General features: G+C 38.2%; 2 protein-coding genes across 20 annotated transcripts in view; one reads left to right on the forward strand and one right to left on the reverse strand.

Annotated features, from left to right (window-relative positions):
- Window positions 1-977: 977 nt before the first annotated feature.
- On the forward strand, window positions 978-10,582 carry zgc:101540 (hsFATP2a_ACSVL_like domain-containing protein). Its single transcript, XM_056265013.1, has 10 exons — window positions 978-1,582; window positions 4,052-4,261; window positions 4,428-4,586; window positions 4,675-4,799; window positions 6,530-6,724; window positions 6,805-6,895; window positions 7,110-7,308; window positions 7,393-7,490; window positions 10,024-10,154; window positions 10,264-10,582. Exons 1-10 carry the CDS (start codon window positions 1,108-1,110, stop codon window positions 10,438-10,440), a joined length of 1,860 nt encoding a protein of 619 aa, XP_056120988.1. The 5' UTR covers window positions 978-1,107; the 3' UTR covers window positions 10,441-10,582.
- A 1,762-nt stretch (window positions 10,583-12,344) lies between these two features.
- tjp1b (tight junction protein 1b) overlaps window positions 12,345-21,693 on the reverse strand; it is a 134,257-nt gene continuing 124,908 nt past the window's right edge. For 14 of the 19 annotated variants that reach the window (XM_056264992.1, XM_056264993.1, XM_056264991.1 and 11 more), the window contains 6 exons: window positions 21,344-21,562; window positions 21,123-21,262; window positions 19,770-20,193; window positions 19,472-19,689; window positions 18,413-18,556; window positions 12,345-13,738 (listed from right to left, as the gene is read on the reverse strand). In XM_056264992.1, coding sequence (XP_056120967.1) covers window positions 13,644-13,738; window positions 18,413-18,556; window positions 19,472-19,689; window positions 19,770-20,193; window positions 21,123-21,262; window positions 21,344-21,562 — 1,240 coding nt within the window. In that variant the 3' untranslated portion in view covers window positions 12,345-13,643. The remainder of the gene's footprint in view (window positions 13,739-18,412; window positions 18,557-19,471; window positions 19,690-19,769; window positions 20,194-21,122; window positions 21,263-21,343; window positions 21,563-21,693) is intronic. The other 5 variants (XM_056264995.1, XM_056265009.1, XM_056265007.1 and 2 more) reach the window with 2 other exon arrangements.

The following is a 21,693-nucleotide window of genomic DNA, read 5'->3' on the forward strand; positions in this document are numbered from 1 at the left end:
TATTTATTCATACAAAGTTCGATTTATTTGGTTTATTAAGTTTAATATGAATAATTGGAGAATATTTGAACACATTGTAATAAGTTTTTATAATGACCTACTTGATATGTAATTTTTTATTAGCACTGCATGAAAACATCAAAACATGATTTTTTTCTTCTTTTTCTTTCCTTTTTTCAACAAAAACAACAAGATTTCACTACATGTTCTGGGGAGCCAGATAAGCAGGTGTTCTTCGCCATGGGGTCACTAGAGGACCTCAAAATGTCTTTTTCAATATATAAATTATTTCAAACAATTTAAAAAGTACTAAATCTTGTTAAAAATAAATGAAATAATATAATGTGACATTATGTTTGTTACTCTGGAGCAGGGCCGTAACCACCATAGGCATTGAGTCCCCCTTTTAATCCTTTAATTATTTAATTTCTTTAAATAAAAAGACCTAAAAACCTTGGTCCCCTCCAATGTTCAAGGCATGGTTATGGTCTTGCTCTGGGGAAAAAAATCTGGGACTACATATACAACCTTGGCAAACAAAATTAACATTTTAAATTTGTTCACTCGTTGTCAGCAGATCTTGAATGTTTGTTTGGAAAAATCATCTTTTTTTTAATTAAAAATAGATTCTGGCTAAAGAAATGTGTATGTTCACTTTGTACACAAAAATGCTTTCTCTGACTCACAACTTGGTGAAAATGACCATGAATGTCCGCAGCAACTATTTTTTGCACCAGGAAAACGTATGTGGCATGATGCATAAAGAACTAAAATGCTTATTACATATTTTATTTTCAAAACAATTTGTTAAGTTAACTACAAAAAAGTTTAATTGCGATTAATTAGGCATATTTTAATGTAATGACAGACTTAAACTATTTTATTGGTGCGTAAACAACCGCACCGAGTTGAAGAAGGATCTGGCAACCCGACGAGGCTCTTGAGTCGGGGGTGGATCAGAATAATATAATCTCTCTCTGGATCCCCAAAAGGGCTGAACTTGCGTTTAGAGTATGTGGCCCATGAATTTTAAGACTGTGGAAGTAGTGTCAGGCTATGGCATGTAGTTAATCTCAAACCCTTAGTATTGTACAAACTCTAGTAAGCATGTATATGTGGATGACTCTTCTCGCGGGCTTGGCTCTTCTCCCAGCGCTGCTGAAAACTTTCTTCCCGTATTTTTTCCAGGACTGCGTGTATATATACAGAGCGCTTGGATTTGGAATCCGATTAAACGTATACAAAAGGAAAACTCCATTCTATAGTATTGTGGACTGTTTTTTGGAAGCAGTAAAGAAACACCCGCGGAGAGCGTTTATTCATTTCGAGGGGAAGACTTACACTTATGAGGAGGTGGATAAGGAGAGTAACAAAGTGGCGGATGCTTTGCGCTCGGTGGCCGCGCTTAAAGAAGGGGACACGGTCGCGCTCTTCCTGGGGAACGAGCCTCGGTTCGTGTGGACCTGGCTCGGCCTGGCCAAGCTGGGCTGTCCCGCTGCACTCCTGAACTTCAATATCAGATCCAAATCACTCCTTCACTGCTTCTCCTGCTGCGGCGCGAACGTGCTCATAGCAGCTGCTGGTGAGACATATATATGTATATACAGTAGCTCTCTTCAGAGCGCCTATACATGGATGTAGACTATAGTCTATATACAGATCATATACATGGCTAGCCTACTATAGTCGCTTCGAGGCCTTGGCACTGATTCGCAACCATTCTCTTAATGTGTAGCCTACACACTTTTGAAAAGTACTTTGCTTTCTTAAATATATAAAACAGAAATTATGACTAAAAAAATATATACGTACGCATGCATTAAGGTAGGCCACATTGTGAATATAATCACAACTAAAGGGCTCAGACAGTGAATATTACATAGGCTATAGCAGAGTTTCAACTTTCAATTACATTTTTTTTTCTTTTATACAATGTTACTACAAATATTAAGGATGCAATTATTTTGTTATAAAGTATTTTTTATCTAGTTAATTGGTTAACCGGCATTCTTTCTGACACAACAGCGCATTGGTATGGTATGCAACAACACTGCGCAGGGATACGATGAGCTGTGCTGTTGCACGGAGCTTTAGCTGAACAAACTCTGAGTTTCAGATTAGGTTTAGAGTTGACAAATTCAGATATATCCAGCCTGGTTTAGATCAGGTTCAGCGGTCTCGCAAAGCTCGGTATAAACGGTCTCTGTCGAGGGTTTGATTCAGTTTGTGATCACTAACTCTGAAGCGCGTGCACCTGAAAGTGTGACAGGTGCTGCAAACAGCCAATCACGCGGGACTTGGAGAGCGTCGGCTTGATTCACTTCTCTTCTGAACATTGGAAATCATTTTGTGAAGTATAATGAAGTTAAGAGCGTTTACAAGGTAGGAATAAACACTGCTGCTGCAGCGTAAGTTTGAGAAAGCAGCTGAAATAAAATATCAATGCATGATGTGAATCAGAGAAATGGGCCGAATAATTATAGGTTCGCAAAGAGCTCAAATGAATACACGTTGTTTAAAAGCAGTATATATGCATGTATTATATTTATATTAATTTAAAAGCCAAGTTTAATAGTCTATTAGCCTACTTGTCAATTAATAGGCTAGGCTAATTATTGAATGCAAGCTTGTTTCCGCCACCGAATAAAACATTTTAAAAAGATATTTGCGACTTTTTATCTCACAATTGCGAGTTTACATCTCTTACATGGCGGTGAAGTCGCGAGTTTACATCTCGAAATTATGACTGTATTTCTCAGAATTGCAAGATATAAAGTCGCAATTGCGTTATAAAGTCAGAATTGCGTGATATAGTTGCAATTGTGTGTAACAAAGTCAGAATAGTGAGATATAAACTCACAATTGCGTGTTATAAAGTCAGAAGTTTCTCTTCAGAAGTCAGAAGAATATCTCGCAATTCAGATATTTTTTTCTCGCAATTTTGCCTTTATAACTCGCAATTGCGACTTTATAACACGCAATTCTGATGTAACTCGCAATTGTGAGGAAAAAATTCGCAATTAGGCTACCTTTTTATTTTTTTATTCTTAGGCGGAAACAGCCTTCCATAAAATTCATATTATATAAATATAATAAATAATTAGCAGGAAAAGATGAGCAATTTTGTCTCACTGTAAACCTATATATAAAAAATCACTATAAACAGCTTTAATTTGGAGCGAGAGATACAGGGGGAGTGGCTTTATTGCATCAGATACATGTCACTTTGCTCACAGCTGATTGGTCCAGTTTTGCTCTGCGATCTCTAACCCAGAATAAACCAGAATAAAACCTGTTCCTGTGTAGCGTAAGTTACCATGGCGATGAACCGTTAAAAACCAGTCCACCTTCTTGAGTCCTAAAAAACAGAACTTGAGCCCTAACCCCTCATCCCCATCCATCCCACCCCATTTTTTTTACAAAAATTTGCAATAATGATAACTGATATCCAATATCCTCCTAATTTTTTTTTTACGTGAATGCCTTTTTTTAACTTTAATGTGCAAGGCTTTCGATGTCAACTTATTTTAGCTGTACAAAAACACTCCTTTATGCTGCAAACTGGTATTTGTAGTCATTTTAATTTAACAATATTTAATAATATTTTAGCAATACATTATCGTAATCTAAAAACGCATTGGTTTGTAGCTGCAAATAGTTTTACCATTTAGTTATTCAACTTTCAGTCTTAAACATTCACAATACCTCCATATTGAAATTTAAGGTGGATAATATTGAGTTAAAATTAGCAGTGGTAACCCACTTGAGCCCTGCTTATGTGGTTAAGGGGTACATAAGACAAAAGTTTGAGAAACACTGGCCTAGAGGATTCAAGCACATGCTGTGCATGTGAAAACAGGACAACTTCTTTGGGGACAGATATTTGGCAGACTTATCCATGATGTCGGATTCAGATTTTTTTTTAGTGTTAAAATAATATATATTTTTAAATGAGATGTCACATTGAAAGTCAGACTGAAACATTTCAAGCCTCTGAATTGATGCGAGCGAGTTGAAGAGTTTTGCAGTTAAGTGTTTGTTTCTCTTGCAGAGCTTCGTGATGCTGTTGAGGAGATCTTGCCAGCACTGAAAGAAAAGGGGATAACTGTATACCTCCTGTCAGATGAGAGCACTACAGACGGCATTCAGTGTATTGGTCAGGCCATCGCTAAGGCTTCAGATAAGCCGCTGTCCCCGTCTCTCAGGTCCAACGTCCATATCAGGAGTACAGCACTGTATATCTACACTTCTGGCACTACAGGTATCAGTCCAGGCCAAATGTAGTGGGTTATGTAATCTGTATTGTTATATTCCGTTCAATAGCATACCAAATCAGGCTGATACTGCTAATAAAACACGCTGTTTATGACTCTATGTGCTGTAAAAATATGCGTCCCTAAATAACACGGGTATTCTGGTCCATGGAGGTCTTCCTAAGGCAGCCTATGTGACCCATGAAAGGGTCTGGGCTTCGTCATTCATCCAGGGTGTTTGTGGAGTGACGTCTGAAGACATATTCTACATCAATCTGCCTCTGTATCACAGCGCTGGATTCCTCATCGGACTCGTCGGATCCATTGAAAGAGGTATAATGGATTATATGATTTGCCACTTTATAGATTTAGAAATGCTCGACTGGTTATAGCGCAGCTCACAAATGAACGTTGTTTCCAGGTAACACTGTTGTTTTGCGGAGAAAGTTCTCTGCCTCTCAGTTCTGGGACGACTGCCGGAAGTACAACATAACTGTGATGCAGTACATTGGTGAAACACTGCGCTACCTCTGCAATACACCAAAGGTAAAAACACGTATCATGTTTTATAAGTGTGAAGATATTTCTCTTTCAAATTGGGGTTTTAACTTTTATTAGCTCTGTTCCAAAATCTGTCCCTAGACGTCTGTTACAAAGGCTTGTCCAAAAGGTAGCAAAATTACGCTGCCTTATGAAGGTGTGGTCACATTACTGACATTTTTGCCAAATTTCGTGTCCAAAAAGTTCCATTTTCTGCAGTAAAAAAAGAAACCTTTGCTAAAACCTTTGCTATGTTTCAAAGTGTCCCGTCCCCAAGGGTTGAAAATTAACGGGGGCTTGGGGCAAAACTACCATCAAAATTAGTAACATTGGGTCTCATTCATGAAACACGAGCAGAACGAATTTTTGTGTAAATCGTGTGTAAAGTGGTTCTGGCGTAAATTTTCGGATTCATTAAAATGTTCGTATTTTCCAAATGTTAGTTGGTACGTTAGAAATCTACACCTGCTCCCAGCCACGCGTAAATAGTGAGTTTAACACCCGAACGTTTTGCTCATTAATAACTAAGGCTGCATTTTAATTCACCTTAATCGGGTACATATTTACACAGCATTTTGAAAAAATACTATATATAGTAATTACATACGGTTTTTCTTTTTACTTCTTGGACTGTTTGATTAACAGATGAAACTCCAGTAACTGCATCTGTAATATGCTGCCAAGCTTCCTTTTTTTTAGGACCTGATACGCCACTATGTAGCCTACGCTTGAAAATAAAATGTGGTGTTTTGAATGAACTTCTGATAATAAAACTTGGATTTCTGCATCTGAGAAATGTTTCTTTTTCATTCGCTTTTGAGAAGACATGTTGAAATCCTTCGTTTGGTGTCATAATATGATGCCCATATATAGTTGTCAGTCGGATTTAATGGGCGGGATTTATGGTTATTGAGAATGAGCGTGCACGCGTGTCCCATTTACGACTGATTGGAATTCATTAACACACACACTCACACATTTCACTATCACATCTGACGTTTACGAAGTATTTGTGAATCAGGAGATGAGTTTTCGGGAAGGTCTCTTTACGCGCAAATCACTCTCATATTTACTCGTATATTTACGAATGTTTCATGAATGAGACCCAATGCTTCCAAAAACCAAGATATGGTGCAAAAAAGTCTCCATATAAGTAAAAAAAATAATATATATTTATAAGCAGTCTCACACAGGCAAAAGTGCTGTTTCCCCAAATATCAGCAAATGTGATATTGTTTATTGAATTGTTGTATAAAATCAATGTTAATATGTTATTAGTTGACTTAAATTTTAGACAATATTGTCAATAAAGCCAGAATATTGTCGATATAGCAGTTTTTCCTCTATTTTGCCAACTAAAGTAGTTCCAACCAGTAGAGCCGAGCAGCAGTTTCGGTTTCGCTACTGAATACTCCAGAGACCCGGGTTTGAACCCTGCTCTGAGTGGATAGATTAGGACCGGTTACATTTGGTGCCGTGACTCGGGTTGGAGTGAGGTTTAGGGGGGTGAGTGTAACAGACGTAGGCCAGTAAGAGCTGTGCGTGTAAACCTCACTCCCCCGGTCTCAAGAGGCACGTGTTAGCGCGCCCGCCTCCTCTTGACCCCGGTTCGAATACCGCTTGGTTACACTTAGAAGGCAACTCATTTGGTTTTGGACAGAACTATTGTGTTGGAAACTTTGAGGCAGTGCAAAGATGAAACCACAAACTGGGCTGTTCTGTTTTCCGCTTTGCAGAAAGACAATGACCGAGACCACAAGGTGAAGATCGCCATTGGTAATGGCGTACGAGCAGACGTCTGGAAAGATTTCCTGAACCGCTTCGGACGCATTAATGTCCGAGAGCTCTACGCTGCCACGGAGGGAAATGTCGGCTTCATCAATTACACCGATAAAGTCGGAGTGGTCGGCCGTATCAATATTGTCAGCAAGGTAAGTGTGACAACACATTTCTTAACATCGAGAAAGGCACCTTTGTGTAAAGTCAGCTTGATTGCCATTGTATTCCACAGGTGTTTTTCCCCTTTGCCCTCATCAAGTTTGACATTGAGAAAGAAGAACCCGTGAGGAACACTGAGGGTCTGTGTATCCCAGTCGGAAGAGGTAGAGCTTTGAGGTTTTTGCGGTATAATTAATTTTATTGCCATGTGGCATCAGTAAAGAGAGTACGATGTGTTTGTTTAGTCTAGTATTTGAGGTTTTGAGACTCTTAACTTCCATTGACCTTTTGTTAGGAACACTGTCATAAAAGGTTAATGTTTAACATGTTACATGGGCATCTATAACTCTACAGTTGTCGATATTAAATGTTTCATAGATGAGGTGGGCCTTCTGGTCGGGAAGATCACGAAACACACCCCTTTTGTCGGCTACGCTGGTAACAAGCAGCAGACCGAGAAGAAGAGACTTAGTAATGTGTTTGTGAAAGGAGATCTGTATTTCAACAGTGGAGATCTGCTGAGGATCGACAACGAGAACTTCGTGTACTTTCAGGATCGAGTTGGAGACACGTTCAGGTAGCGGCGCTTCAGCTGAAGCTGCTGTGAAGTGCATTTGCACACTTGGAGTTTGAAGCATTGCATCGTCATTTGTTATTGCAGGTGGAAAGGCGAGAATGTGGCTACAACTGAGGTGGCGGATATTCTCATGATGGTGGACTGCATCGAGGAGGCCAATGTGTATGGAGTCAAAGTTGAAGGTACATGTTATAATTTGCATATAAAAATGATTCGAATGGAAAAGAGTTGGGAGTCGAATGGATTTCATGATGATACTTATGAACTGCATGTTAGTTAGAGCTGTTGCTTGATTTATTAAACCACGTCATTACCTTAACCGAAAATTGTTTGCGATGTATATGACTTTCTTTCTTCAGATAAACACAAACAAAGATTTTTTGGAAAATAATCAATCTCTGCGAGTTCATATAATGCCAATAAATGGCTGCCGCTCGGTTGACGCTTGCACAACACACACTTTGGTTAGCCTAAACACAGGCCTTACTCCCTTCATACATAAATTGTCAGATTCCGTCACTGCAACTTCCCGAACACACTCAAGAAATTAAATGCGTTCAGCCCAAGCAAAGGCTGGAAATAGTTGGTCATATACAGTCGTTATATATCACATACCCAGCACTTGATTGGTCCTGGTTAACTACTTCACTGAAACGGTCCCACACAGTGCTTTTCTTTCTTTCTTCCTTCCTTTTGTTTTGTTTTTAGTTCTCCTTTTTAAAAATTCGCAACTGCGTAGCTGGTCTGCAAATTAGTGCCTGACATAAAATTAAGTTTTAAACACGTTGATATTTTCCATCATGTTGGAAAACATTCTTATCTGAATAATTTCTGTTAAGCATGTGTATATTTTTAGTTAAAGCTGTTAAGTTATTAGAGTTAATACACCCAAAAATGAAAATTCTCTCATCATTCACTCGCCCTCGTTGTTTCAAACCCGTAAGACATTCGTTCATTTTCAGAACACAAATGAAGAAGTTTTTAATGAAATCTGAGAGATTTCTGCCCCTCCATTGACGGTCTACGCCACTGCCACTGCCACGCTTCAAAAACTTGTTCGAAAAGAGATCGTAAAACTAATCCATAAGAATCAAGCAGTTTAGTCCGTATTTTCTGAAGAGACACAATCGCATTATATGATCAACAGATTGAATTTAGTCTTTTATTCACATGTAAACATTCATCAGCGAACGTAAACAGAAGCTCAAGCGGACCGGCTTAACGCGCGAGAACAAACCTCTAGCGGAAGCTAATGAAAGTTTATATGCAAATAAAAGCCTTAATTAAATCTGTTCATCATATAAAGCGATTGTTTCTCTTCAGACAATTTGGACTAAACCGCTTAATTCATATGGATTAATTTTATGATCTCTTTATGACCTTTTAGAAGCATCGAGGTGGTAGTTGCGTAGGCTGTCAATGGAGGGACAGAAATCTCAAAAAAAATCTTTGTGTTTTGAAGATGGACGCAAGTCTTACGAGTTTGGAACGACAAATAATGACAGTAAATGCTGACAGAATTTTTATTTTTGAGCAAGATCTTTTTTCCCTCTGTGTTATATATAATGGCCATTGGGAGGTGCTCAAAGGCACATGATTTCCTTGATTGGTTTCCCCTGGAGAGATATACTTTGTTGTTGAAAATGGAAGTAAAAGAGTCTTTATTAAAATGAACGCATGATTCATCTCTCATCCCTCCCGCTACTTGACCTGCGGATAATCTGCGGATATAACCGTCCACTGAGCGGTAACCATTTAATGCCATTACATGGACTCAAAGAGATGGATTATTTTCCTAAAGATATTAATTTGTGTTTATCTGAAGCAAGTCATATATATCGGGGATGACATGAGGGTGAGTAAAAGAAGAAAATTGGGATATCCCTTTAAATTAGATTTGGAAATGTAAAAATATAATAAAAAACATTCAAAAGAACCAAATTTTGCTGTAATAAGTGGTCCTTAATAATATATTAAATATTACATTTTAAAAATGTATTTTAAAAAAAAGAATCAATAAGCTGTTTTTTTTTTTTAGGGCTGTCAAACAATCACATCCAAAATAAAAGTTTGTGTTTACATAATGTGTGTGTACTGTGTATAATTATTTTTAATACATAAATACCCACAAATGCATGTGTATTTAAGAAATATTTGCATGTATATAGACTGAATGTAGCCTATATATAATGTATATTTTATATAAATATAAACATTTTAAATATAAATAACATATTTTTCTGAAATATATACGTGTGCATTTATATACAAAATAATTATACACAGTACACACACATATATTATGTACACACAAACTTTTATTTTGGATGCGATTAATCTTTTGACAGCCCTAGTTTTTTTGTTTGTTTGTTTCTTGAGTATAAAGCATTATGGCTGTAAGATTCAACACGACTTTTGCCCAGATTTACAGTCTTTTAGTTATCAGTTTTCACATAAAATCACATAGATGATTGGAACATACTCCAATTCTTTAGCTTTAGACTATGATTCCATGAAGCATGAATGAATATGATATGAAACATGTTTGATAGGAATGTGTCTGGTTACAATTTGGGTTGTTCAGAACAAACTCACGCGATTTCAAAGTCGGCAAGTGTATGATGAATCATTACATTCCTAACAATTCTCATCATTATTCAAATCTAACAACATGCTTACCGTATGTTTTAATATTCAAATGGACGGTGTCTTCAGGCCATGAAGGAAGGATTGGAATGGCCGCTGTGAAACTGAAAGAGGGCAGAGAGTTTGACTGCGGCACCATCTGCAGTGTCTTGGCCAACTATCTTCCGGTGTACGCCAGACCTCGATTCATCCGAATTCAGGTACGCCATCTTACCTATAGACATTCCCATGAATCTTGCTCGTAGACGCCGTCCTCTCCAGTCTCGGCTTCGCTCTGTGAAACTCAGCAAAGGCAAATTTGTCTTTCAGAATTCCTTGGAAGTCACAGGAACTTTCAAGATGAAAAAAGTGAAGCTGGTGGAGGAAGGCTTTGACCCAACATTAATACAAGATCCTCTCTACTTCCTGGATCTGACGCAAAAGAAATACATTCCACTCTCTCAGGAAATTCATAACTCGATCATGTCGCATGACATTAAACTGTAATAACCATAATATAAGCTAACGGTACCATTCTGAAATCTACTAACCAGTAGTTGCCTACTAATCTCAGGGAAAACAAGTGATTCCGGTGAATGATTTGAATCTTTACAGACCAGTACAGTCAACTGTTTTACATTAGTTTACTTGCTTATCACTTAACCTTGTTAATAATGTACATTTATCATTGTATCCTATGTTGTAATTAAAGTTAATTAGAATCGAATAAGATTGTTTTACACTAAATATGCACAACTTCAACTCTCAAGTCAGCGATTCTCAACTGGGTCATGAGCGGTAGAGAAAAATGCAACTGAGTAGCAAAATTAAACTCGTAGTAAAAATGTATTACTTTTCTCCATTGGGAAGTTGATTTTGAATGATAACCTCAAAATATTTAAAGACAGCCTTACTGAGGTTGTTAATCGATGATATTTGCTTTTGTTGAAGACGTCAGCCCGCCTTATTTTAACGTAGTTTTAAAATAACTGCAGAATTTGTGGTGAGAAACTACATTACCCATGATGCTCTACAGAAAACTCCACCAATCAGAGTCGAAACAAGCAAACTGCAGCAAAGATCTGTCGATCTCCCCACTCTCTCAAAATACGGAATTATTTTTGTATATAAATCAACCTTTTTAAAAGGGTTTTTATATTTCTCCACCACTTTTAATTTGATTATGCTGTTCTCAATGCTTCATGGGATTGTAGTTCTTTCCCTCAATAAAGCCATTAAATACAGTCTAGTAACTTTTTCCGATTCTCAAATACTGTCTTCCCGTGTTTTTTGCTAACGTCAAAGAATGTGTCCAATCAAACTCTAATAGTGTGAAATTTGTACCAAAATACGTTTGATTTGAACTCTTTCCCTGCCAGCATTTTTTTTTTTAAAGTTGCCAATCACTGCCAGTGTTTTTTTAAAATCATTTTCACAAAACATTCATAGCCCCTAAAATATTTTGTTGTATGAATATTTTAACGTGCTAAAATATATATATATATATATATATATATATATATATATATATATATATATATCACAGCACCCTCTATCTTATTACAGTGAATCTTCCAGCAATGGCGGGGAAAGAGTTAATGACATTATTCGTTCACTTTAGTACAATAATAATTGTGGTTCGGAGTTTCCACTTGCTGTCCAATGTAAAAAACTGCAGTTGAGAGTCGCTGCTTTAGGCTTGAACATTGATTCTTCTGACCCAACGGCTTTTAAGAAAGCAGAGCGCTGGTGTTCTCAGCCGGTCAAGAGTTGGCCTCTGTAATCAGCTGCACTCTCTGTTAAGTAGGTGAAAAGCCAAGCGCACTAAACTCATGACCTCTGAGCTCATAAATAAACATTTCTAAACACCACAAACCCAGATGAACCAGTTTCCTTCTGTACCCAATTCAGGGGTCATCGACATCTTTCACAATCCTCAAGATTATGCAATACCAGGTTAGATCAGCAGTCACAATTGTTTTACTTTAAAAATGAATTTATTTATTAATACAGTTGTATACTTAGAAATGTGCTGCAAAGAAAACAAGAGAAAGTAACAAAATAAAAGAATGTCGCCACACAAAGAGAAGAAACTAAACCCGGGATGAAGCTGCGTCGTCATATCAAAACAAAGTCGTACTGATGTGCCTTAATAAACTGTCTATTAGTAGAAAAATACATTTCAGGGCACATAATACAGCATCCAGTATCACAAATAAAGTCAGAGTCCACCAAAGCAGACCCGTCAAATTATTTCTAGTTTGTAAATAATAAAAATGTTTCTGTAACTGTTAAAAATGCCATTACGTAGTGTTTGTATTATATATATATATATATATATGTTGTTGTTGGTATAAAAGATAACGTCCTTTTTCGTTGCATTTGTTATTTCTTTTCTTTTTTATTATTCATTTAAATGTTCTCCGTACTGCTAAGTTAAATTCCAAGGCTCAGAAATATAACCGGAATACAAACATAACCAATGTTATAGTTTTCCTTTTTTTTTTTCTTTTTTTTTAAGAAACTTTTTTTTTCATGTTACGGTTTTATACAAAATAACAAAGATGTACAAAAGGTCATTTACAGCGAACCAAGGCCATATGCTAGCACAATATTTACAGCTGTAATTGAAACATATCCTAGTGTTCTGGTATATTCTTTGACTTCATATGCATAGCAGTGAAAATGCAGACTTCATTATTTGTGTGCTAAATATCCCACTTCACATCCTTCGGAACTTCCTTCTGTAACAGAAATTCGATGTTTGCTAGTCTTTCGGGTCAAAGTAACAAAACAAAACAAAAAATGCAGATAAGGCATCACTGCTTGCAGTGTATGATGGGTAGGTTTGTGTACTCAACTTAGTAGCAGGCGTTTGGACCTGAGTCATAGCACATGCATAGATCTCTAGACAGCAGGAGTTCCGGAAAACCACAGTCAGTGTTTATCTACGGTAAAACTTTGCTAGAAAAGATCGCTTCAAAACGTAGAGAGAGAAAGAGCCCATTTTTTTTTTCTTTCTGTTTTTTTTTTTTTTTTTAGCCAGAGAAGGGAAGTCCATGAGCAGATGAGTGCAACAGTCACATTCCTTCACTTCAAAAAGTCTCAATTGTTCGTCATTTTCTAGAAACCGACATGCTTTCCAGTTCCGTGACAATCCGTTACAGCGTTCCACGAAAAACGCATGACCTCGCAAACAAAAAAGCTCTACATACATCAACTTTTCTGTTTGGGAGCACATTAGCAGGGTTCACTTGTATTAAGTAAAACTAATTCGTTTTTCCATCTATTTGTTTTTTTCTGGTTCCGTTCAAGACTTTTCTAATTATTTGGAGAGAAACAAGAGGCTACAAATGTCAAAAAGGGATTTTTTCCGACTGTCTGTGGCACAGCTCATGCATTCCGTTAGATTTCTTCATTAATTTATGTATTCAGTTATTTTTTGCAAGTCTTCAAGCACCAAAAGGTAAAGAAAAAGGCAAAACCAAACTTAAAAAAGGGAGGAAAAACCAAAGGAAATAGGGAAAAGAGCGCTCCGTAGCATCTGCGCCATCTTCCAAGATATTTTTTTTTTGGGGGGGGGGGGACGACGCTTCAGCCCATCAAAGCAAAGTGGAAAGAATTAATACTTGATAAAGTGGTGCAAATCCCTCCTCCTGAGCAGAGGGTCCATGCGCTCACATTCAGTAACAGACCAGCTGTTGCTCTCTTCAGAAGTGGTCGATCAGCACGGACACACAGTTGGCGCCCACCAGGTAATTGGGGTCTCCTGGTAAACACTTGTTTTGCCAGCATTTGGGGTCACCTGTGGGTATATTCACAGGAGAAACGTCATGAGGAAGACTGTAGACACAACATAATTACCTGACATTTCAGACGCTTTTCCGTTGACACTAGGACTGCACGATTTTTCTGATAAAAATTGCAATCTAAAAAAAAAAAAAAATTGTAAAAAGCTCCAGGTTTGTGTTGCTTGTTTGAAGGGCTGCACAATTTGGCCCCAAATTTTATAATATAAAATACAGTTAAAGGGATACTTCACCTCTGGAAAGATGAATGTGTATTTAAAATGAGTCATTTATGTAGAAGAAATGTGAAATTATTTTTGAATTTGGAGCTTTCTAGACTGAGAAAAGCCAGAAAATGTATTTTTGGCTTATTTGGATCAAAGACAACAACTCCCAGAATGCACTTGCTTCGCTGCCCTAGGAGGCCACGCCTACCGGTAACAGAGCGCAGTAGTTAAACAGCAAGTCTAGGCTACTAGTGCGTCTCCGTGATGAGTCTGCCCGAAAATGTGTTTCAAGATCGCCCAAAATGTCCGGGATTCGGCTTTTGCGTTCTACAGTCGCCATTCATAATGTTTACTGTGGCGAGCAGGACGAGTGAGGGCCGCGGGAGAACGGCGCGAGGCCGGTGGCGTGATTACCGATGAGCGACACCTGTGAGACGCACCGCTCTCGTATCTCTCACGGAGGAGCGGGAATTTTCTTAGCAATGTTAAAACGCACATCAACCGATCACTTGTTTAGCGCTCATGTAAACACTACATTCAGATTCACCAATCGGAATGAATTCAGTTAGATTGAAGCAAAAGGTGTGCATGTAAACAATGAATGGCGACTGCAGAAAGCAAAAGCTGAATCCCGGACATGTCCGGGAAAAAGAGGATGCTAACCCCTACTACTCAGCTTTCTCCACAGAACGAGAGCCTGCTAGCTTAGCTTCCAAAAAAAGATGGCTGACACTATGTGTCCATTCTGTGAGTGAGATCCCACCCTCTATGGGCGGGTTGAGAACATGCGGGACAGCTCCTTCTACTGGCTGTAGTCTTTAGCCTCTGGCCAAAAAATCCTCCGATGACGCAAAATGACGATTTTTGCGTCATCGGAGGATTTTTTCCAGACAAAAAATACATAAATCTCTCGTCTCAGGGGGATATGAGGGTGGAAAGCACGGTAATTCGAAAATACTACAGGTTTTCTACTAATACAAAGCTTAATGCTAAATCCTGAAGTATCTCTTTAACACTTTACAATAAGCTTTCATTTGTTAACTATATTAGGGGCCGTTTACAAAAACACCGTTTTCAACAAAAAACGTAAAACTTCTTGTATGTTTTGGCTGTTCGTTTACATGACAACAGCGTTTTGGGTGCCTGGAAACGCAAACGTTTGAAAATGGGGTTTTAAAGTGCGCGTTTTTGAAAACGGTCTCCGTGTAAACAACAAAAACGCGAATCTCTGAAGACGATGACATCATGTGTTCGGTCTATAGTCAAACCTTTGAAAACAACGTTTTTGTTTCAGTGTAAACTAAAAAACTTGAATTTGTGAAACCAAGCGCATGTGTATTATGTGTTCAGTCTACAGTGGTGTGAAAAAGTGTTTGCCCCCTTTGTAAATATGATCAGAGATGGCTGTAAAAAATAAATCTGCATTGTTAATCCTTTTGATATTTTATTTTAAAAAATTGAACAAATCTAACCTTTCATTGAAGTAAAAGAATTGAAAGTGGGGAGAAAATCACATTATGAAATAAATGTTTTTCTCCAAAACACGTTGGGAACAATTATTTGCCCCCTTTTATTAAATACTTTTTGCAACCTCCTTTTTCCAAGATACCAACTCTGAGTCTTCTCCTATAATGCCTGATGAGTTTAGAGAACACCTGACAAGAGATCAGAGACCATTCCTCCATACAGAATCTCTCCAGATCCTTCAGATTCCCAGATCCATGTTGATGCTTCTTCTCTTCAGTTCAGCCCACTCATTTTCTATAGGGTTCAGGTCAGGGACTGGGATGGCCATTGCAGATGCTTGGTTTTGTGCTCAGTGACACATTTTTGTTTTGATTTTGATGCTTGTTTTTGGATCACTGTCCTGTTGGAAGATCCAACCACAGCCCATTATAAGATTTCTAGCAGAGGCTGTCAGGTTTTGATTTTTTATCTATTGGTATTTGAACGAATCCATGATGCCATATATCTGAACAAGATGTCCAGGACCTCTGGCAGAAAATTAGGCCCACAACATTAAAGATACAGCAGAGTATTTCATTCTACACATGGGGTACTTTTTATCCCTGTGTGCACCTAACCCATCTTAAGTGTTTGCTGCCAAAAAAGCTAATTTTTTTGTTTCATCTGACCATAGAACCCGTCCCATTTGAAGTTCCTGTAGTGTCAGTTACTTTTCAAACGTTCTATGGTCAGATGAAACAAAAAAAAGAGCTTTTTGGCAGCAAACACTTAATGTGGGTTTGGTGCACACAGGGATAAAAAAGTACCCCATGTGTAGAATGAAATACTCTGCTGTATCTTTAATGTTGTGGGCCTAATTTTCTGCCAGAGGTCCTGGACATCTTGTTCAGATATATGGCATCATGGATTCGTTCAAATACCAATAGATAAAAAATCAAAACCTGACAGCCTCTGCTAGAAATCTTATAATGGGCTGTGGTTGGATCTTCCAACAGGACAGTGATCCAAAAACAAGCATCAAAATCAAAACAAAAATGTGTCACTGAGCACAAAACCAAGCATCTGCAATGGCCATCCCAGTCCCTGACCTGAACCCTATAGAAAATGAGTGGGCTGAACTGAAGAGAAGAAGCATCAACATGGATCTGGGAATCTGAAGGATCTGGAGAGATTCTGTATGGAGGAATGGTCTCTGATCTCTTGTCAGGTGTTCTCTAAACTCATCAGGCATTATAGGAGAAGACTCAGAGTTGGTATCTTGGAAAAAGGAGGTTGCAAAAAGTATTTAATAAAAGGGGGCAAATAATTGTTCCCAACGTGTTTTGGAGAAAAATATTTATTTCATAATGTGATTTTCCCCCAACTTTCAATTCTTTTACTTCAATGAAAGGTTAGATTTTTTCAAATTTTTTAAATAAAATATCAAAAGGATTAACAATGCAGATTTATTTTTTACAGCCATCTCTGATCATATTTACAAAGGGGGCAAACACTTTTTCACACCACTGTAAATGCAAGTAGTGTTTCTTTACAAAGTGACATCGCCACCTACTGGCCTGGCATAAATAAGACAGTTTTTAGTCGTTTCAACGTGAACGGGGATCATTTTGACAATGTTGTCGTCTAAGTGGAAAACGCAAAGGAAAAACTTTACAGTGTTTAGTACATCATTGCCTTAGTTAATGCATCAACTGACCTTAATTAATGGGATCTTATTGAAAAGTATTACCATTTTAATAATTTGACCTGGTCATGTGTAAAGGAACACAGTGCCACACTTAACACTGAAACACGCAGAGCATATATTTAATAAAGTAGATTCGTGTTTTATTTCGATTAATCGTGCAGCCCTATTTCACACTGCAGCTAAATTCAGTTGTCTCTCCTTTTTGTGTGCTTAATCCTGTACACGCAGTTCGATTATTAACAGGAGTGACAACCGAATTTGCTCCCAGGAAGACTTTAATCAAAAACAGCGAACAGGTTAATTTGTAAGTATCCACATATCGCTTTTATTGCCCCAAAATGCCGTATTATCCCCATGTCAACCATCGCAAGATCAGGAGTGACTCCTGTATTCATACAAACGGAACAATTATTTTATTAACAAGACTGAATCCCCTAAATGAATATGGTTGTTATTCCCAAAACGTAGCAACACTGAACCGAATTCCTCTGTTTAGACTTGCCCTTTTCACACTGCAGCTTAATTCGGTTGTCACTCCCCTTTTGAGCACTTAATCCAGTTCTGTACACACTTGAATTCAGTTATTTATGAGTGTGACAACCAAATTCTCTCAAAATACCCAATGTAAAACAGGTTAATTTGTTGGTATCCACATTTCTTGTTTACAGCCACAAGAAACACCACATGATCAAATGCCGAGATTAGGAGTGACTCCCGTATTCCTACACAATCATTTAGGGGATTAATTCCTGCAAATGAAATAAATATGGTTGTCATTTCAATCCAAATATTTCCCAAAACCTGGCCAGAATGAACACAATGACGCCATTTTCACACTGCAGCTAAAATCAGTTGTCACTCCTCTTTTGAGCACCTAATCCAGTTCTGTACACACGCAGAGTTTGGTTATTTATGGGTCATACTCATAACCAAATTTTACTTTGCCATATGGCATCCATGTTAACAGAAGCTATTCTTTTATTCATCCACACAGAACGATAATTTAGATCGATTCACTCCTGGATGTTTCCTAAAAGATGTGCGTCCGTTCCAGTCACATTAAACAATATTTCATGGATTAATTGTGAATGAATAAGAGCTGAAGAGACTGAGACTGGTAATAAAACGATAAAAAGCAAGCGCACAGATTGTGACGTGAAAGCGTCTTGTGATCAGGATGGCTGTGTGAGATGTTAATTCAGAGAGCCCAGAAAATGAAACAAAACCAAAAGATGAATAAGCCTCTTCAAGACGGCTTCAATCCCGATCCCAAAAGACCCATCAAAGGACAGAGAGAAAGGACAGCGTACCCGACGAGGAGTCGGAGGATTTTAGAGCAAAAGACCAACCATCAGGGGTCATAGACGCACAGTGTGGTAGACGCAGTTCCACGGGCTTCAGGAACTTCAGACCGTGAGGGCCGCACATCACCAGAGGACTGAGGAGAGTTTCACCTGGCAAAGTAGACATGGTCACATAAGCTTCATACAGACATTCATTCAAAACCTAAACTGCAGTTCAAAAGTTTAGGCTTGGTAAGATTGTGTTTTTGAAAGAACCTTTCTTTGATACAGTAAAATCAGTAATATTGTGAAATATGATTGACTACAATTGAAATAATTGTTTTCTATTTGAATGTATTTTAAAATGTAATTTATTCCTGGGATCAAATCTGTATTTTCAGCATCATTACTCCAGTCTTCAGTGTCACATGACCCTTCAGAAATCAGTCTAATATGCTGATTTAATGCTCAATAAACATTTATTATTATTATTATCATCAATGTTTAAAACAGTTGTGCTGCTTCATATTTGTGTGGAAACCACAATACATTTTTTCCAGAATTATTTGATGAATAGAAAGCTCTCAAAATCTAGAATAAAAGTATTAATTTCTTTAAATAGAGCACAGAAATCGCTACATCTGGTTCAGTGTAAATAGTTTTAGCGCAAAACATTTGTTTGCTACTATTTTATACTTTTATAGTTTGTGTAAAAAGGTTAGTTTGCATACTTAACAACTCGCGTATGCAAAGCTTTTTTTCTCCTCTAAAGAACGACAAAAAATCAGTGTTTGTGCAAATGTGAACTTGATGTGACCCGGCTTTAAACGAAACTCTGGCAAACGTTGTTGTTACCAGACGATGTTTGTCTTTGTCTTTGTAGCTAGTCTTTCATCTTTTTCTAAAGGAGTTTTTATCCAAATGTTTTTTCCCCTAATGTGTAAAGTGTAAATGCACATCAAAGCTAACAAAACCTACATTACTTGAAAGGAAAAAAAAAAAAACGTACTAAAACAAAACGCAAGAAGAAAAATAAAACAAACAATAGTCCATAGCATAATGATGTACTCATTGAATGATCCAGACCTTTCTCTTTGTCCAGAGGGGGCAGAATGCTGTTGTCCCTGCACACTTTGAAGTAGATCTCCTGCTCCACACTATCTGGGATGGCTCCTTGTGGGATAATGATGCTGACTCCTGTCTCTATGGAGCTCAACACCCCGCCGTTACAATTAAAGATGCCCCGTGCCGTGGCCACCACCGTGTGACCTTCATCTTCTTCGTCGTCCTCGAGTGCACTAGGGCTGGAAAACAGAGGACAGTGGGTAGTTTGTTCAACAGAGGTCATAAACGCTGATGTGCCGGACTGCTTTCATCATCTTACCTGACGGGGATGGCCTTGGGAATGGCGTTGATGTTGTTGTGCTGATACTTGGGCCTGTTGTCCATGGTGCGCGTGAACGTGTCGACCCCGCTGTCGGTGTCCTGCGGCTGGGGTGAGATTTGAGGTTTCAGGTTGTTGTTCACGCTAGGCTTGGACTGCGTGTCGTTGGGAAGCAGGTTGTGGTTGAATTTGGGGCTCTCGAACTTGCGCTCGAAGGGTCGGGCCGTGCTGGTGTAAGGCTTGGGGACGTAGCGGTTGTAGCTGGTGGGGACGCCTAGCGTTTTGGGAGGGGCGTCCGTGCCGTTGATAGAAGACTTGGGGGGCAGGTAGTTGGTCTGGATGGGATCGTCCCGGGTGGGAGCTCTGAGAGCCGACAGGTCCGGTTTGGCTTTGGGGGAGCTGTGAGGATCTGGCAGCGAGTTCACTGGAGATCAGAGAGAGGGATGATACACGCTTTAAAAACAATGCATTCCGGTTTTGCTGTGGTATCAAAATCACACAATTACTTTGGTATTGATTTCTAACATTTTGGCAATATAACAACATTGATAATACGGCCATACATTCTTTAAGAGGGTGCTACTTCAACTCTGGACACTTTTTTTATCTTTATTAATGGACTTCAGCTTTTTATTTTTGTTAAATGAGGGTCTCATTTAAACTGTCTTGGCAACTTCATCATGTTTTAATTTTTTTCTATTTTAAAATGTTTAGGTTTTATCATTTGATTTTGATCTACAATTATAAAATGAAATTACAATATATGAAATAAACCAGTATTTTTGGTGTAAAATTACTCGAATTAAATAATAATAGTTTTGGGGTTTGGAAACCGAAACAGACAGAAGCATTTTATAGTGCATTAATTTCAATCACTCTGTAATTTTGTAAAATTATGCTATAATAATTGTGAAAATATTATTTGTTTCTATTACATAAAATGCTATCTATGAGTTGGACATTTTATTCCAAAAATTTTATATAATATATATACAAAAAAAAAAATATATATATATACATATATTATAAAATGGTATAATTTTTTTGTTGTGTACAGACAAGCATTTTATAGTGCATTATTTTCAGTCATTCTGTAATTTTGTAAAATGATGCATTAAGTATGAAAATATTTAGGATACATAAATTGTCTTACTTTGAAATCTAGCAAAGGAGTCAAACAAAAATGTTTGAAATGTCATTTTCTATCACAGAATGTGATGGAAAAGACGGAAAAGATGGAAATAAATGGCAGAACTCTCCAGTAATGTTTGTATAAACACTGTTGGACAGTAAGTAGTAACATTATTAATTAAATTAAACTAGTGAGAGTGAATGTTCTAGAGTCGTTCTCACCCTCGGTGTTGCTGAGTTTGGGCAGGGCTGTGGGCGGAGCTGCAGGTGTGGGCTGGCTGTAGGGAGCAGGCGACGGGTTGGCGGGCGGCACGGGCTCGTACCTCTTGTCCACAGGACTCACCTTCTCCACAGACTCCGTCCTGAAGCAGAAAGTGTGTATGACATACACTAGAGCACTGCCATTCAAGAGTAAGCACTGTGTTTCTAGCACTAGACGGTACCTGGCGAAAGGATATGCTATAGGCTGAGGTGTTTTGGGCGGCTCGTGGAAGCGATTGACCCCAGTGTTGGGCTGACCCATGGGCTTGTTGTCAAAGCTGCGGCGGTCAAAGTACGACAGTTGCTTCCTATAGTACTCTTCATCTTCATCTGGGTCATAGTGGTTGGAGCGGACCACGTCGTTCCCTACACGCGTCTGGGGTTTCTGGGGCTCTGGAGCTCTAGGGGAAGAAGAAAATAATCAAAAGGAAAGCACAACTTCATATTATGTAACATCTAATGGTGGATCAACCAGCAGAGGGCACTATAGGATGACATTTGCATACTTCACTACAATGCAATTTGAAACCAA

This window comes from Rhinichthys klamathensis, unplaced genomic scaffold (assembly GCF_029890125.1).
Source record: "Rhinichthys klamathensis goyatoka isolate OS25496 unplaced genomic scaffold, OSU_Roscu_1.1 h1tg000228l_1, whole genome shotgun sequence".
Taxonomy (NCBI): domain Eukaryota; kingdom Metazoa; phylum Chordata; class Actinopteri; order Cypriniformes; family Leuciscidae; genus Rhinichthys; species Rhinichthys klamathensis.

Excerpts from the sequence above, each read along its gene's own strand:
- zgc:101540 (XM_056265013.1), top strand. The coding sequence starts at position 1,108 with ATGTATATGTGGATGACTCTTCTCGCGGGCTTGGCTCTTCTCCCAGCG. Across the intron at positions 1,583-4,051 it reads CGTGCTCATAGCAGCTGCTG|AGCTTCGTGATGCTGTTGAG; the intron begins GTGAGACATATA and ends TTTCTCTTGCAG. Across the intron at positions 6,896-7,109 it reads GTGTATCCCAGTCGGAAGAG|ATGAGGTGGGCCTTCTGGTC; the intron begins GTAGAGCTTTGA and ends AATGTTTCATAG.